General features: G+C 37.6%; 1 protein-coding gene across 2 annotated transcripts in view; it reads right to left on the minus strand.

The window, feature by feature from the left end:
- F8 (coagulation factor VIII) overlaps window positions 1-19,148 on the minus strand; it is a 218,037-nt gene that overhangs the window by 93,641 nt on the left and 105,248 nt on the right. For both annotated transcript variants that reach the window (XM_063634645.1, XM_055269168.2), the window contains one exon: window positions 1,227-4,335. In XM_063634645.1, coding sequence (XP_063490715.1) covers window positions 1,227-4,335 — 3,109 coding nt within the window. The remainder of the gene's footprint in view (window positions 1-1,226; window positions 4,336-19,148) is intronic.

A 19,148-nucleotide genomic window follows, 5' to 3' on the forward strand; every position in this document is an offset into this window, starting at 1 on the left:
ATGATGTCAGGGAGAAAAGGAGAAATTGCTGGAGCAACATTTTTTATGAAGGGAGAAGAGATGGGAATCAAGCACAAAACTGGAGAGGTTGGCCTTAGGAGCACAGACATTCTATTTATTGTAATAAGTGTGCAGGCAGAGTCTATGGGTACAAATGCCAGTAAATGTGATATTGGGAGTCTGTGGAGGTTCATTGCACAGCATCAGCTAAGAGTGAAAATGGGCATTGGAGAATGGAAAAAAGGTGCTCGAGATTTAAGGAAAACACAGAAAATCTAAGATAGAGGTCCAGGAGAATGAGACAGGCAGTGGACTAGGGAAATAGTCTGTGGTTGCTATGCAGCAATAACGGCTTACTTGAGCTAGAAAGCAAGGCAGGAAAGTGACAAGTCATGCTCGTCCCTTCTTGTTCCTCAAACATGGTAAACTTTTTCCATTCTCAGGGCCTTTGCATTTTCTCTTCCTTCTGTCTGGAAACGTCTTCTCTCAGAGCTCCATCAGCTGGCCTGTTATCATCATTTAGGTCTCAACTCCTCAAAGATGATTTTTTTCTATGACCACCAAAGCTAATGTAACACTCTACCATATTACTCTATCATATTATTCTCTCTACCATATTATTCTATCTTCTGAATAACACAACTGAGATTGCCTTATTTAGTTTTGTACTAACTTGTCTCTTGCTCTTCCCAATAGAATATAAGCTCCTGCAGTGCTGCACTCCAATGTGTACAAAAGTGTCTGGCATGTAGTAGGTGTTCCATAAATATTTGTGACTGACTGACTCTCCTTATGTTTATATTCCACATTTCTCTGTGCTACTTGACTGCTCAACCTCCCTCTACTCACCTAAAAGTAAAATCATCCTACTTTGCCCTCTGGATCCCCAGTATCATGAAAACCAATCCTCCCCAAGTTCTTAACCTCTTTAACACGAACTCTCTTCTTCCTTCTGCCTTGCTTAAAGTTCTCTGATGAGACTAAGATTTCCCCTGCAGCTCATAAGGTTGATAGGTGAGGTTGACTTTCTTCCTGCTCCCCATTGCTCCTTCTTGACCCTGGTTCCTCTACCCTCTTGTAAACCTCTCTTCTCTCTATCTCACCAGAGTAATAAGAGTTTCAAGACACCTTGATTTTTCATCCTCTAACTCTCATTGTTGGTGTCATCATCTGGTAAAGTCAAATGTCACAAGAGCAGAGCAAAGGAATAACCAATGAATTCGTACCTGTTTCTTAGAACATGTGGGGAGCTACTCGTCCCATAATCCCAGAGCCTCTCCACTGCAGCAATAAAATAGTGTCGTGTTTTCTTTTGAAAGCTGCGGGGGCTCTGATTTTCATCCTCGTCATAAATGTCAAAATCTTCCTTCTTCATTTCAACTGAGATGGTATCATCATAGTCAATTTTCTCTTGATCTGACTGAAGAGTAGTAAGAGTTATTTCCCTTTGACGGCGTTTCAAGACTGGTGGGTTTTGAGAGCACAGCCTTTCAGTCCCACCTTGCTTTGCCCAGGTGACTTCTATTTCGGGCTTATTTTGTCCCTCATTTATTGCTGCTATTGCATGATTGCTTTCACAAGCGTTCAGGGACAAAATGGTATCCTTTTTCTTAAAAGCTGTTTTTTCTGGTGACTTCTCTTGGGATTTCCACTCTTCTTTTGGTATCTGAGTACCATAGTGGTTATCCCAAGCAAGAGGACCCAGTAGCTTGGAGGGAGTCTTTGCAGAGCTTTCTGTTGCTACTCTCAGAAAGGGAATTTTTCCAGGTCTGTTTGCTTCATTCCACTTAATCGCTCCCTCTGTTTCCTGAAGAAGGTTCCCTTCCACGAGATCCAGATGGCCAGGAGACTCATTGCTGGTTTCTGTAGGGAAAAGGTCCTTCTGATAAATGTGAACTTTTGGAAGCAATTCAACTTTGCCAGATGTTTTGGGCAAGGCTGGTTTCAAGAGAACAGTGTTCTCAACTTTCTTGTATGTGACTGAATAATTTGTGGCACTTGTCCCCAGGGACCCAACCTCTCTTTGATCACCAGTCACCTCCAAGGTTAGAATGGCTAAAGAAAGCTTATTTTTTTTGGCTCCTTGTAAGAAATGACTGCTTTCTTGGACCCCAGAATCTTTCTTTCTATAAGATGGTGCTAGAAGATGAGAAGAGTTGTCTTGGAATAGGACCCTGGTCAGATCTATAGGTCTAATAGATGGAAATGATGATACCTTTGCAGTGGGTAATGGAGATCTATTTGCTTGAGTGATGCTATGACTCCTCGTAAGGCAATCTGATAAGGGAGACTGAGTAATGGCCCCTTTCTCCTTCTCATTGTAGTCGATCTGTGTGAAGGTGCTCGGGGTCAAGTGTTTCATGTTTTTGGACCACTGGGTTGAGGTGTCATCCACAATTATCCTTTTTTCAAGTTCTGTTTCTTCTAGTGGGAGTCTGAGTTGTTTCAAAGCTCTTTTACCACGTTGCGTGACAAAATTCTGCTGGCTTGGATTAGGAGATATCCTTGTGGTGTGTGGATATTTCTCTACAATTTGCTTGGTTTGATTTCCCAAGCCTTCCAAGTTTTCTTCCTCCCCTTTTTTTGAGAAATGAGCCGTGTGTTTCTTTGTTCTATTTGTTGAATCATTTAATGATCTAAAATCTTGAAGTACTGGAGCATATGCCCCCTCATATGAACCTTCTACATTTTGCCTAGTGCTCGGTAAGAAAAGGTTCTTCATGAAATTCTTAGTGCCAGTCACTGTATGTATCAGAGGCAAAACTACATTCTCTCGGATTAATGTTTCCTTCCTTTCTATTCCTTCCTGAATTTTTTTTTCTTGATTGTGTGTATTATTTTCATGTAAATTATCCAAGTTAGTAAGAAATAGGTTTCTGCCGCTTGGGAAAACCATCTCTTTGAGTCTTACGTCCTGTGTAAATTCACCCTTTCCTACTACCACTTTGTTTTTCTCAGACAAGAAATTCTGACCTTCCACAGATTTTTCTGGTCCTAAGGATACTAATTGCTTTGGACTGGAGCCTTGCCCAGAGTTCAGGGAGTTCTTTCCATGAGTCCTTTGTATCCAATTTGCTGATTCTGGCAAGAATAGCATCTTAAAGAATGACATATCTGGATTTTCTGCATCTGGTGGAATGGGGCCCTCTTTTTTCTGTTGGACCATTTCCATGTTTTTTGATGAAGTAGTTTTATTTGACATATGATTTAGCCTCAAAGCTGTAGCATTTTTGTCCATAAGCATTCTGTCATGAATCAAAGGTGTCACTTTTTGAAACTCAGTATCACTTTCTAATACATTTTGCCAGACCGATGGACTATTCTCAATTAATAATGATGGGCCATCAATGTGAGTCTTTCTATTAGTTGCTGAATTATTGGAAGTTTTGTTTGTCTTTAACAAAGAGATGCTAACTTTGAATAAGACATTATCTTTAGTCAACAAAGCAGGTCCATGAGCTCTTTTCTCTTTAAATAACCTACCACTCTCTGTTGACGATACATTTTTTCCCCATGAACTTTCTTGGCTATTCATTAAACCTGATTCTAACAACTTTGAATCATTATTTTCTTCACTCAAGCTCAGAGGTCCACCAGACTCAATAAGGGGAGATGACTTTTTGCCAAATAGAGTGGTATCTAATTGACTATCATAATGAACTGGCATATTTGGGGGTCCTAAGGAATTTGTATTATCAGTACCTGCTGCCAAATTGTCTGATGGAATTGTTGAAATCAGATTATTTGATGTACTAGAAACTTTGAAATCAAGTTTCTTCAACTCTGTTGCTGCAGTTGTCCCCAGTTTCTCATTTAATCTTAATTGGAGGCCTGGCTCAGGGGTAAATATCATGTCCCCACTGTGATGGTGCTGTGGCCTGAAGTGTGTCATTTCAGACAGGCTGTTATTACTGTCTATTGCTCCAGGTGATGGATCATCAGAAAAAGTCTCATATTTGGCTTCTTGGAGATCAGATAAGGATAGCCCATATGGAGTAGGACTCTGTCGCAAGAGCATCAACAAATCACTAGAGGAGACATTTTGTACTTTAGGCATAGGTGTTCTGTGTGCAAACCAAGGGTCAGTCTTCTCTATGTCATTTTCTGGAATTGTGGTGGCATTAAATTGCTTTTGCCTAGTGCTAGGGTGTCTTGAATTCTGGGAGAAGCTTCTTGGTTCAATGGCATTGTTTTTACTCAGCAAGTATGTTGAAATATCTTCATAACTGTCCTCGTAATAATCACCAGTGTTCTTGTCACAACTAGAAACCTTCAGTAAGGCGGTCATGCCTCTGTTCCGAAAGTCTGAGTTGTGGCACCCCAGAATCCATAGGCCTGGAGATGAAGAATAAGACTCCGGTTACTCATAACACAGATTCTAAAACATTCTGTTAGAGGTTCTCTCCCATTGCCAGATAAATGAAAAAATACTAGTCAGTATCATTATATCACAGGTCATTGGGTTAAATCCCTGGAATATGTCATGTAAAAGTGGTTTTTGCATTGCTGCTGTTGTGCTATGCCTGTTTGTGACCATAAGAAAGGACTGTGATAAAAATGAATAGATATTGGGATTAAAATAGGGAAATGTAATTAATATACACAATAGTGGAGGGTCTTAATAGTGACACAGAACTCTCTGAATATGACAGTCATTTAATTCAGGACAGTATTTATATTGGCTAGATGTTATTGCTATATCACATAGTGGCACAGGTTCCTCTTAAATCCATCAGATTGCCTGGATTCAAATCCCAGTTCAGCAACTTACCAGCTGTGTGACTTTGAGAAAGTCACTTAAGCTTTCTGAACAATAGGTTTCTAATTTGCAAATGAGGCTAATAGTATCTACCCCATCAATATAATACATTGAAATCACATAGCACAATACCTAGCATCCACTGTCACCCACTTGCAGAATATGTAAGCACAAGGAAGGAGCATTTAGGTCTAGGATCCAGCTAATATAAAATTCTACCATGGTACTAGCAATATTAATTTCTACCATGAACAAGATTCGCTGAGTGAAGGAATGCAATAAGTTATAATAGGCTAATTACATGGTGGTAAAGTAGATGCATAAACATAAGAGACAAGATACACCTTTACAAGCTACCCGTTGGGTACCTCAATAGCCTTGTCATTTCACACAGTCTTTGCAGGGAAGATCTTAACTGCATCCACCTTCTCCTCAAGGGAAGCTACTCCCAAAAGCCCTGTGAATGCTTACATTCTATGTGCAGCCAAATTATCAATCAAGTGGCAAAGGAGAATAAAAATATATTCTAACATATAAAGACTCAGAAAATCTACCTCAAATGTCACCATTATCAGGAAGTGATTATGGAATGTTTGCCACCAAAATAAAGGAGTATTTCAAACAAGAGTAAGACCTGGTATCCAAGAACCAGGTACCTATCCTGAGGGAGGGTAAATAAAAGTCCCAAGTTGATAACTGAGCCTCAGGCCTAGAGAGAACTAGCTCAGACTGGAGCAGGGGGATGCATGCCTCTAGGAGGTCATTATATGATGGAACTCTTGAAAAAAAAGAGGATAATTCAAAGGAAGACATTATAAGAAAAACAGGGAAACAATTAGAGATTCTCGTCAAACTAGTTACCAAAATGGACTTTTATTTACCCTCCCCTCTGAGAGGGGCCTGGTATTAGGAATGGTGATCAAGCTGGAGTTTAGTTTTAATGGCTTGGGTTAAAATTTTGTAATGAAAATATATTTTTGTATTGTATGTGTGACTAATGGTAAATTTAAAACTATAATTAATTCATAAATTTCAATCCAAGAGCACAGAGTTGGTTGTTTGATGAAAAAGTCAATAAAATAAACAACCAAATAAAAATTAATAAATTTCACATATACAAAATTTGAAGTAAGAAAAGAGACATAATTACAGACACGAAGAAAATGAAAATAATTGTAATTCCCTTGGAGACACCTCAGCTGTCAATCTCCTTCTCCAACTTCTGACACAGGTATAAGCTACCTAGCCAAGTTGGGGTCTAGTCAGCACTACAAATATATAGATCAGTCTCCTGCCTCTGTGATCAAACCAGGACTTTCACTGAACTAATTAATGCTGTAAGCTATTATCTGATCTTGGAACTAGTTACTAGCTGTTGAGTTGAGAAGGGAATTCAACATCCATTAAGTAGACAGAGAGTTAGGCTAAGAGCAAGCCACTTATCCTCTTGGCTAGCAAACCTTGATCAGAACATATTTGTACCTTGTTTAAGGATGAGAAAACATGCAATCTATAAATATACTACAGAACAGGGAGAAGGAAACAGAAGTCAGGAAACTTAGAGGCAATACCTACTTCTGAAAGTAATCCACTGCAGATTCTAGAGGAAAAGTAAGAACAAATATCTTGCCATACTAAAACACAAGAAGACACAGCTTCCATAATTTAAAACCACAAAGACATAGCTTCTATAATTTAAGACTGGAAAGGGCATACACAAGGTGAAATGGTAATTCAGCTGGATGAAATAGAAAAGAATAATTATAAGAAAACAACACATAACAAGAGATGATCAGTTTGTGTGTGTATGGGTTCCAATAAAGCCTTACAAAAACAGACAGGAGACCAGACTACCCAAGGGCCATAGTTTGCCCACTCCTGATGTAGATGGTCACCCACTGTGCCTTTCATGGGGTTTCAAAAGATGACCAGTTTTTAAGGTGGTGAAGAAAGGTCTGGCTTTTCTTCTTGCTCCTTTCAGAAATTGCTGCAAATAATTAAAGACAGAGTACAATTAATCTGGAAGATATCTGAAGCCATGAAACCACAAAATAGAAGTATAGTTAATATAAGACAGGTATCAAAAGATACAAAGAGTGGATGCTCATGGCTGGCAGATTTCAGAAAAGTCCAAGAAGACATACTTCCTCATATCTTATACCTCCATATCTTCCCCATTTTTTATATCAAAGTCTAATTATTCCTCCTACTTCAGCCTCCCAAAGTGCTGGGATTACAGGCATGAACCACTGTGCTTGGCCTTGTTTCTTTCTTCTAACAAGGTGCAAGTATTACACTTTGATATGAAAAACAGTCAGTCATTCATTATAACAATGGGATCAGGGTATACAAGCTAGCATCGGTGGTTCTACTGGACTCCTTTCAACACAAGTCTCAAAAGGTAGGAAAGATGGGACCAGAACAAATAATCACATTGACAAGTCATTTTTGCAGTGTAAGTCTGTTTTGTAAGGTGGGGAGGGGAGGAAAGAAATTCTGAAATGTAAACAACTCTGCAGCTTTGATCTTGATGGGCTAGAGAGAAGTAAAGGCTGAAAACTCACACATACAATCAATACCTTTCATAAGAGAATTCCTGCTAATCTAAAACTCACTCCTAATGCCTCATTGATATTAATATATCCACATAAACTTTCTGTGAAAAGTTTATTTAGAACAAACTCACCTCAATGATAAATAGTAAGCAAAAAGGATCGAGATACTACAAGATAAAAGGAAGAAAGGAACAACAAGGCCAGGTGCAGTGGCTCATACTGGTAATCCCAGCACTTTGGGAAGCTGAGGTTGGAGGATTGCTTGAGCTTGGGAGTTCAAGACCAGCCTGGGCAACAAAGCAAGACCCTGTCTCTACAAAAAATATAAAAGTTAGCCTGGCATGATGGTGCATGCCTGTAGTCCCACTACTTGGGAGGCTGAGGTGGGAGGATTGCTTGAGCCCAGGAGGTTGAGGCTGCAGTGAGCCATGATCGCAGCACTTACTCCACCCTGGGCAACAGAGTGAGACCCTGTTTCAAAAAAAGAGAAAGGAACAACAAAAACAAACAAAAGAAGGGCAGTAATCAAAAAATGTTGCCAAGGAGAAGATAAAACTTGTAACCAAACATATCACCATAATCTAATGAGATGACCACATCTGAAAAACCAAAGTCTAATGTAGAATTAGCTGTAAGAATTTATAGAAATTCTGTTCCATGGGTCAATGGAACAGAATGGAGAGTTCAGAAATAAACTCTCACGTTTATGGTCAATTGATTTTCAACAAGGGTGTCAAGATGACTTAATGGGAAAAGAATCATATTTTCAACAAATGGTGCCAGGACAACTGGGTGTTTACATGCAAAAAGTAAAAAAGAGGTTAGACCTCTTCTTCACACCATACACAAAAATTCATTCAAACTAGATCATAGACATATATGTAACAGCTACAACTATCAAATTCTTAGAAGAAAATATGGAAGTAAATGTGGCCTTGGGCTAGACAAAGCCTTCCTAGATGTGACATCAAAAGCACAAGTGACACAAGAATAAAAAAGATAAATTGTATGTCATCTATGAGTTCATCAGTTAACTCAACAACCCACGAAACAATTATTGAAGTAAAAATAGGTCAATAAATGTCAACAAAACCGAAGAACTGGAAGGAAAAAGAGATAGAAAACAAACTAGAACAGCATATTCAAGAGCTGTGTGACAAAATTGAACAGTATAACATATGTAAATGCAATACCAGAAGAAGAGAAAGAATTAGAAGCAATATTTGAAGACACAGATGATAAATATTTTTCAAAATTAATGAGATACCTAATTACAGATCACAGCCTAGAGAATGCCAAAGTAACACACACACACACACACACACACACACGAAAATCAAAGAGCTTGAAGCCATCCAGATTTTTTTAAAAAGATACATTATATACAGTTGAACACAAATGGGAATTACAACAAACTTATTGTGAAAAACTGCAAGCAGAAACAATGGAGCGGCATTTTTAAAGTGCTGAGGAAAAAACCAATAAAACAAAATGTAATAAAACAAAAACAACAACCACAAACCCAGAATTCTATACACAGTGAAGATATAATTCAAAGACAGAAATAAAGACTTTTCAGAGAAGCAAAAACTGACAAAATTAATTAACCAACAGACTTGCACTACAGAAAATGTTAAAAAAGACACTGTAAATATAAGGATACAGATAGGTTGAAAAGAAAAGAATGGGAAATACATACCACACAAACATTAACCAAAATAAATATGATAGTGCAGGTGTATAAATTTTAGACAATGCAGATGTTTAAGGCAACAAGCACTATTTCAGACAAAAAGGACATTTCACAAAGATGAAAGAATTGATCTAATAAGAATACAATCTTAACGTTGTAAGCACCTGATTTTATATTGCCTCATTTATTTTGAAACATTCTTACTAACAAATACAAAAATCAAAATAACAAACTCAACAATCATAGAGATGTCACAGTTTCCTCCATGTCTGTAAGAAACAGACAAAATATCAGGAAGTTTATAAGGATTTTAAAAACATGATAAAGCAACTTGACATAATACGCAAATATATGACACTCTACCCAACAACAACAAAGACATATTTGTTTCAAATGCAGTGGGCCATTAATCAAATTAAATTATTTACTGGGCATATAGCAAGTCTCAACAAATTTCAAATGATTGAAATAATATAGAGTATGTTATGTGATCATAGTAAAACAAATAAATCAGCAACAGAGAGTGAGCCAGAAAATCACCATATGTTGGGAAATTAAGTAAAACACTGTAAGATAACTATGAATAAAACAAGAAATAACATAAAATTTATAAAATATTTTAAACTCAATGATAATAAAAATACGACTCATCAAAATTTGTGATATGGGGTTAAAGCAGTACATAAAGGGAAATTTATAGCTTTGTATGAACTTTTAAAAAGTAGGAAATGTTGAAAATCAATGAACCAAGTTTTAATCTCAAGAAGTCAAGAAGAAAAAGAAAACTGAATCCAGAGAAAGTATTGGAATAATAACAAAAGACCAGAAATAAGTGAAATGAAAAGCAAAATAAAAATAAAAATTCAACATAGAAAATAAAGCAAAAAAATTTTTTTAATTCTATGACTGGCTGAACAAAGCAAAAATTTGATCCTTTGGTAGGATTAGTAAATTTGATGAACCTATAACAAAGGTGATAAAATAGATAAAATATAAATAACAATATCAGGTATGAAAAGGGAGACATCAGTACAGACATTATAAGGATGATAAAAGAACATTACAAATAACTTACTTCAAGTAAATTAAACAACTTAGACGAAAGGGACATATTTCTAGAAAAACACAATTGACAAAAACTCATACCAGAAGAAATAGAAAATAGCATTAAATACCAAAGAATAAATTTTACAAAAATGTGCAAGACCTGTACACTAAAATTTTACAAAAACATTGCCAAGAGAAAATTTAAAAGATGTAAATAAATAAATAAACCATGCTCATGGACAGGAATACTCAATATTGCCAAGATGTATGCTCCCCCAAATTGATCTGCAGAGTCAATGAATCCCTATCAAAACCTCAGAAGATATTTTTGTTGATAAAATTGACAAGATGATTCTAAAATTTATATAAAAATCAAAGAGAGCAAAGTTGGAGGAATTATACAAACAAATATTAAAACTTACTATAAGATAGTATGTTACTGGTACAAAGATAGACCAATAAGTCAATGGAATATAAGAGATCAGGGGTTGGCAAACTTTTTCTGTAAAAAGCAACATAGCAAGTATTTTAGGTTTTTAGATACATATGGTCCATGATACATATTCTTATTTTTTTTTTGCTGTTTTTTTTTGTTTTGTGTGACAATTCTTTAAAAGTGTAAAAAAAATTCTTAGCTCAATGCCATATAAAAACAGGCTGCAAATTTGGTTTGTGGATCATAACCTACCCCTGAAATAGAGTACAGAAACAAAGCTACAGTGATATGGTCATCAGATTCACAGCAAAGACAACAGTGCAATTCAGTGAGGAAATTATTTTTTTCCAACAATTGGTGCTAAAGCAATTGAATATCCATATGGAAAAATGAACTTTTATCTGCATCACTCCATCAAAATTAATTAAAAATGAATCATAAACTTAATTGTGAACAACACAACCATCAGACTTCAAGAAGAAAATATTTAAAATCTGTAGAAAGAAAATATAGAAGGATGGAATCATGTTCTTAAGATAGGCAAAAATTTCTGAAACAGAATACAAAAGGCACTAACCATAAAAAACTGAAAAATAAGAATTAATTAAATGTAAGAACTTCTATTAACCATAATGCACCCTTAAAGGAGCGAAAAGACAAACCACTGGGAGAAAACATTCACAATATGTAAATCCAACCAAGGACTTGTATCCAGGCAAAATAAAGACCCATTCTGACCAAAAACTGACAGAGAACTTTTTACCAGCCAACCCACACTGAAGAAAGTTCCAAAGAAGTTTCTTCAGACAAAAAGATGATCATAGATGGAAGCAAGAAATGCAGAAAAGAATGAAAGAAACGAAAGGTGTAAATATATATATATATATATATATATATATATATATATAAATGATATTGATTATATAAAACAATAATAACGTCTTACGGGGTTTAAAATATATGTAGAATTCAAATAAATGACAAGAGCACAAAAGGTAGGAGTGAGAAAATAGAGTCACGTTGTTTGAAAGTCTTTGCATTGGAAGCCAAGATGGCCAAATAGGAACAGCTCCAGTCTACAGCTCCCAGTGTGAGTGACGCAGAAGACAGGTGATTTCTGCATTTCCAACTGAGGTACCGGGTTCATCTCACTGGGGAGTGCCGGACAGTGGGTGCAGGACAGTGGGTGCAGTGCATCATGTGTGAGCCGAAGCAGGGCGAGGTATCACCTCACCCAGGAAGTGCAAGGGGTCAGGGAATTCCCTTTCCTAGTCAAAGAAAGGGGTGAGAGACGGCACCTGGAAAATTGGGTCACTCCCACCCTAATACTGTGCTCTTCCAATGGGCTTAACAAACAGCACACCAGGAGATTATATTCTGCACCTGGCTCGGAGGGTCCTACACCCATGGAGCCTCGCTCATTGCTAGCACAGCAGTCTGGGAACGAACTGCAAGGCGGCAGTGAGGCTGGGGGAGGGTCGCCTGCCATTGCTCAGGCTTGAGTAGGTAAACAAAGAAGCCAGGAAGCTCGAACTGGGTGGAGCCCCCCACAGCTCAAGGAGGCCTGCCTGCCTCTGTAGGCTCCACCTCTGGGGGCAGGGCACAGACAAACAAAAGACAGCAATAACCTCTGCAGACTTAAATGTCCCTGTCTGATAGCTTTGAAGAGAGTAGTGGTTCTCCCAGCATGCAGCTTGAGATCTGAGAATGGGCAGACTGCCTCCTCAAGTGGGTCCCTGACCCCCGAGTAGCCTAACTGGGAGGCACCCCCCAGTAGGGGCAGACTGACACCACACACGGCCGGCTACTCCTCTAAGACAAAACTTCCAGAGGAATCATCAGGCAGCAGCATTTGTGGTTCACCAATATCTGCTGTTCTGCAGTCACTGCTGCTGATACCCAGGCAAACAGGGTCTGGAGTGGACGTCCAGTAAACTCCAACAGACGTGCAGCTGAGTGTCCTGACTGTTAGAAGGAAAACTAACAAACAGAAAGGACATCCACACCAAAAACCCATCTGTATGTCACCATCATCAAAGACTAAAGGTAGATAAAACCACAAAGATGGGGAAAAAACAGAGCAGAAAAACCGAAACTCTAAAAATCAGAGCACCTCTCTTCCTCCAAAGGAATGCAGCTCCTCACCAGCAACGGAAAAAAGATGGATGGAGAATGACTTTGACGAGTTGAGAGAGGAAGGCTTCAGAAGATCAAACTACTCCGAGCTAAACGAGGAAGTGCGAACCAAGGGGAAAGAAGTTAAAAACTTTGAAAAAAAACTAGACGAATGGGCAACTAGAATAACCAATGCAGAGAAGTCCTTAAAGGACCTGATGGAGCCAAAAACTGTGGTACAAGAACTACGTGACAAATGCACAAGCCTCAGTAACTGATGCGATCAACTGGAAAAAGGGTATCAGCGATGGAAGATGAAATGAATGAAATGAAGTGTGAAGAGAAGTTTAGAGAAAAAAGAATAAAAAGAAACGAACAAAGCCTCCAAGAAATATGGGACTATGTGAAAAGACCAAATCTATGTCTGATTGGTGTACCTGAAAGTGAGGGGGAGAGTGGAACCAAGTTGGAAAACACTCTGCAGGATATGATCCAGGAGAACTTCCCCAATCTAGCAAGGCAGGCCAACATTCAGATTCAGGAAATACAGAGAACGCCACAAAGATACTCCTCGAGAAGAGAAACTCCAAGACACATAATTGTCAGATTCACCAAAGTTGAAATGAAGGAAAAAATGTTAAGGGCAGCCAGACAGAAAGGTCGGGTTACCCAGAAAGGGAAGCCCATCAGACTAACAGCAGATCTCTCAGCAGAAACTCTACAAGCCAGAAGAGAGTGGGGGCCAATATTCAACATTCTTAAAGAAAAGAATTTTCAACCCAGAATTTCATATCCAGCCAAACTAAGCTTCATAAGTGAAGGAGAAATAAAATACTTTACAGACAAGCAAATGCTGAGAGATTTCGTCACCACCAGGCCTGCCCAATTCAACAAGAAGAGCTAACTATCCTAAATATAAATGCACCAAATACAGGAGCACCCAGATTCATAAAGCATGTCCTTAGAGACCTACAAAGAGACTTAGACTCCCACACAATAATAATGGGAGACTTTAACACCCCACTGTCAACATTAGACAGACCAACAAGACAGAAAGTTAACAAGGATATCCAGGAATTGAACTCAGCTCTGCACCAAGCAGACCTAATAGACATCTACGGAACTCTCCACCCCAAATCAACAGAACATACATTCTTCTCAGCACCACACCACACCTATTCCAAAATTGACCACATAGTTGGAAGTAAAGCACTCCTCAGCAAATGTAAAAGAACAGAAATTATAACAAACTGTCTCTCAGGCCACAGTGCAATCAAACTAGAACTCAGGATTAAGAAACTCACTCAAAACTGCTCAACTACATGGAAACTGAACAACCTGCTCCTGAATGACTACTGGGTACATAACGAAATGAAGGCGGAAACAAAGATGTTCTTTGAAACCAATGAGAACAAAGACACAACATAGCAGAACCTCTGGGACACATTCAAAGCATTGTGTAGAGGGAAATTTATAGCACTAAATGCCCACAAAAGAAAGCAGGAAAGATCCAAAATTGACACCCTAACAACACAACTAAAAGAACTAAAGAAGCAAGAGCAAACACATTCAAAAGCTAGCAGAAGGCAAGAAATAACTAAGATCAGAGCAGAACTGAAGGAAATAGAGACACAAAAAACCCTTCAAGAAATCAATGAATACAGGATCTGGTTTTTTGAAAAGATCAACAAAATCGATAGACTGCTAGCAAGACTAATAAAGAAGAGTGAAGAATCAAATAGACGCAATAAAAAATGAAAAAGGGATATCACCACCGATCCCACAGAAATACAAACTACCATCAAAGAATACTATAAACACCTCTACACAAATAAACTAGAAAATCTAGAAGAAATGGATAAATTCCTTGACATATACACCCTCCCAAGACTAAACCAGGAAGAAGCTGAATCTCTGAATAGACCAATAACAGGCTCTGAAATTGAGGCAATAATTAATAGCTTACCAACCAAAAAAAGTCCAGGACCAGATGGATTCACAGCCGAATTCTACCAGAGGTACAAGAAGGAAATGGTACCATTCCTTCTGAAACTATTCCAATCGATAGAAAAAGAGGGAATCCTCCCTAACTCATTTTATGAGGCCAGCATCATCCGGATACCAAAGCCAGGCAGAGACACAACCAAAAAAGAGAATTTTAGACCAATATCCTTGATGAACATTGATGCAAAAATACTCAATAAAATACTGGCAAACCGAATCCAGCAACACATCAAAAAGCTTATACACCATGATCAAGTGGGCTTCATCCCTGGGATGCAAGGCTGGTTCAACATACGCAAATCAATAAATGTAATCCAGCATATAAACAGAACCAAAGACAAAAGCCACATGATTATCTCAACAGATGCAGAAAAGGCCTTTGACAAAATTCAACAACCCATCATGCTAAAAACTCTCAATAAATTAGGTAGTGGTGGGATGTATCTCAAAATAATAAGAGCTATGTATGACAAACCCACAGCCAATATCATACTGAATGGACAAAAACTGGAAGCATTCCCTTTGAAAACTGGTACAAGACAGGGATGCCCTCTCTCACCATTCATATTCAACATAGTGTTGGAAGTTCTGGCCAGGGCAATCAGGCAGGAGAAGGAAATAAAGGGCATTCAATTAGGAAAAGAGGAAGTCAAATTGTCCCTGTTTCCAGATGACATGATTGTATATCTAGAAAACCAAACTGTCTCAGCCCAAAATCTCCTTAAGCTGATAAGCAACTTCAGCAAAGTCTCAGGATACAAAATCAATGTGCAAAAATCACAAGCATTCTTATACACCAATCACAGACAAACAGAGAGCCAAATCATGAGTGAACTCCCATTCACAATTGCTTCAAAGAGAATAAAATACCTAGGAATCCAACTTACAAGGGACGTGAAGGACCTCTTCAAGGAGAACTACAAACCACTGCTCAATGAAATAAAAGAGGATACAAACAAATGGAAGAACATTCCATGCTCATGGATAGGAAGAATCAATATCATGAAAATGGCCATACTGCCCAAGGTAATTTATAGATTCAATGCCATCCCCATGAAGCTACCAATGACTTTCTTTACAGAATTGGAAAAGACTACTTTAAAGTTCATATGGAACCAAAAAAGAGGCCGCGTTGCCAAATCAATCCTAAGCCAAAAGAACAAAGCTGGAGGCATCACGCTACCTGACTTCAAACTATACTACAAGGCTACAGTAACCAAAACAGCATGGTACTGGTACCAAAACAGAGATATAGACCAATGGAACAGAACAGAGCCCTCAGAAATAATGCCACATATCTACGTCTATCTGATCTTTGACAAACCTGACAAAAACAAGCAATGGGGAAAGGATTCCCTATTTAATAAATAAATGGTACTGGGAAAACTGGCTAGCCATATATAGAAAGTTGAAACTGGATCCCTTCCTTACACCTTATACAAAAATTAATTCAAGATGGATTAAAGACTTACATGTTAGACCTAAAACCATAAAAACCCTAGAAAAGAACCTAGGCAATACCATTCAGGACATAGGCATGGGTAAGGACTTCATGTCCAAAACACCAAAAGCAATGGGAACAAAAGCCAAAATAGACAAATGGGATCTAATTAAACTAAAGAGCTTCTGCACAGCAAAAGACACCACCATCAGAGTGAACAGGCAACCTACAGAATGGGAGAAAATGTTTGCAATCTACTCATCTGACAAAGGGCTAATATCCAGAATCTACAATGAACTCAAACAAATCTACAAGAAGAAAACAAACAACCCCATCAACAAGTGGGCAAAGCATATGAACAGACACTTCTCAAAAGAAGACATTTATGCAGCCAAAAAACACATGTAAAAATGCTCATCATCACTGGCCATCAGAGAAATGCAAATCAAAACCACAGTGAGATACCATCTCACACCAGTTAGAATGGTGATCATTAAAAAGTCAGGAAACAACAGGTGCTGGAGAAGATGTGGAGAAATAGGAATATTTTTCCACTGTTGGTGGGACTGTAAACTAGTTCAACCATTGTGGAAGTCAGTGTGGCGATTCCTCAGGGATCTAGAACTCGAAATACCATTTGACCCAGCCATCCCATTACTGGGTATATACCCAAAGGATTATAAATCATGTTGCTATAAAGACACATGCACACGTATGTTTATTGCAGCACTATTCACAATAGCAAAGACTTGGATCCAACCCAAATGTCCATCAATGATAGACTGGATTAAGAAAATGTGGCACATATACACCATGGAATACTATGCAGCCATAAAAAATGATGAGTTCATGTCCTTTGTAGGGACGTGGATGAAACTGGAAACCATCATTCTGAGCAAACTATCGCAAGGACAAAAAACCAAACACCGCATGTTCTCACTCATAGGTGGGAATTGAACAATGAGAACTCATGGACACAGGAAGGGGAACATCACACACCAGGGACTGTTGTGGGGTGGGGGGAGGGGGGAGGGATAGCATTAGGAGATATACCTAATGCTAAATGATGAGTTAATGGGTGCAGCACACCAACATGGCACATGTGTACATATGCAACAAACCTGCACGTTGTGCACATGTACCCTAAAACCTAAAGTATAATAATAATAATAATAATAATAATAATAAAAGAAAGTCTTTTCATTGTCTGGGAAGTGGTAACAAATTAAATTAGACTTCAGTAAGTCAAGAATGCATGCTGTAACCTTAGGATATCCCATATGAAACAGTAGAAGAATGTAAACTAACAAATGAATAGAGTGAAAATGAAATAATAAAATAATAATAAATAATAAAAAAGACTCAATTCCAAAGGAAAGAAAGCAGAGAAAAATGATAATAAAACAGGTGGGACAACTAGAAAGCAAATAATAAGATGTGAGATTTAAATCCAAATATATCAGTAAACACACTGAATGTAAAGGATCAATTACATCAACTAAAAGATCAATATTATCAGACTGGATAATAAATAAAAACCAATTATTTGTTGTTTACAAGAGACGCATTTAACTATAAGAATGGGGAAAGACTGCAAATAAAAGTAAGAAAAAAAGAAATACTGTACACAAACTAAAATAAACCATATGTAATAATATCATACAAAGTAGATTTTAAGATGATGAACATTAGTAGATTTAAGGAGGAACATTTTATAATGATAAAAAGGGGCATACCCCAAAGGATATAACAATTATAAATTTGTACATACTAGTAATACAGTCTCAAAATATATTTAAAAATTGACAGAATTAGATAGACAAAAACACAATATAGTATGAGATATTAACATATCACTCTAACTGATAGAAGAAACAAAACTTAATTGGATTTTTTATGTAGAAAATCAAAAGGGTCTATTATAATTTATTTAAAATGTTATCAAGTTTTCTGGAAAAAGTCAATATCCAAAATTACTTATGTCTACATAAAGCACCAAATAGAGTAATGTAAAAATTACCAAGAATAGCATTAAAATATCTAATAAGCATGAATAAAATTAACAAAGATTTGCAGTACTTTTATGGGGAAAATTATAAAATTTTATTGAGGAATATTAAAGGAATCCTAAATAAACTGAGAGAATTAGAAAGAAGAGGTTTAAGTACCGAGGGGCCCTGAAACACAGAGCATGCAAAGGAGCTGTCAGTAAGAAAGGAGAACCAAAGACAGTGGTTTTCTAGAAGCCAAGTGAAGAAAGTTTCAAGAAGAACGTGACCAACTCCATCAATTGATGCTGAGAGGTCTGTTAAGTCAAGGTTTGGGAACTGTTGAAATTGGCAAGACAGAGGTCAATTGTGACTTATTCCTTGAAAAGAACTTGTTCAGTGGAATGGTGGAAATGAAAGCCTCAGTTGTACCCCCAAGTATACTAGGACATAAAATTATGATTTTTATTTTATTTTATTTTGCGATGGAGTCTTGCTCTTGTCACCCAGGCTGGAGGGCAATGGCACGACAGCGGCTCACTGCAAACTCTGCCTCTGGGGTTCAAGTGATTCTCCTGCCTCAGCCTCCCAAACAGCTGGGATTACAGGCACACACCACCACGCCCAGCTAATTTTGTATTTTTGGTAGAGACTGGGTTTCTCCATGTTGGCCAGGCTGGTCTCGAACTCCTGACCTCAGGTGATCTGCCTGCCTTGGCCTCCCAAAGTGCTGGGATTACAGGTGTGAGCCACCAAGCCTGGCCAAAATTATGATTCTTATGGGCAAGTTTTCTCAAATCTTCAAGAAATCCATGGTTTCTGGATTATTTAAACTGTTTCAGAGCATAGAAAAAATGATATGCTTTTGATTTCTGTACAATGCTAGTGTAATTCTAATATTAAAAATATTAAAATGGCATAAAAAGGCAAATGAGTTAATCTCATTTATTAATATAGATATACATTATTCTAAATAAAATATAAAAATAGTGCTTAACAGTATATTAAAAGAGTAATATACCCTCAGCTCATATTCTAAGATAATTCTCAGAAGACAAAGTTTGATTTGCTTTTTTAGAAAGGAGAAATATTGTTAAATATATATACCTC

The sequence above is a fragment of the Symphalangus syndactylus genome, chromosome X (assembly GCF_028878055.3).
Source record: "Symphalangus syndactylus isolate Jambi chromosome X, NHGRI_mSymSyn1-v2.1_pri, whole genome shotgun sequence".
In the NCBI taxonomy this organism is placed as follows: domain Eukaryota; kingdom Metazoa; phylum Chordata; class Mammalia; order Primates; family Hylobatidae; genus Symphalangus; species Symphalangus syndactylus.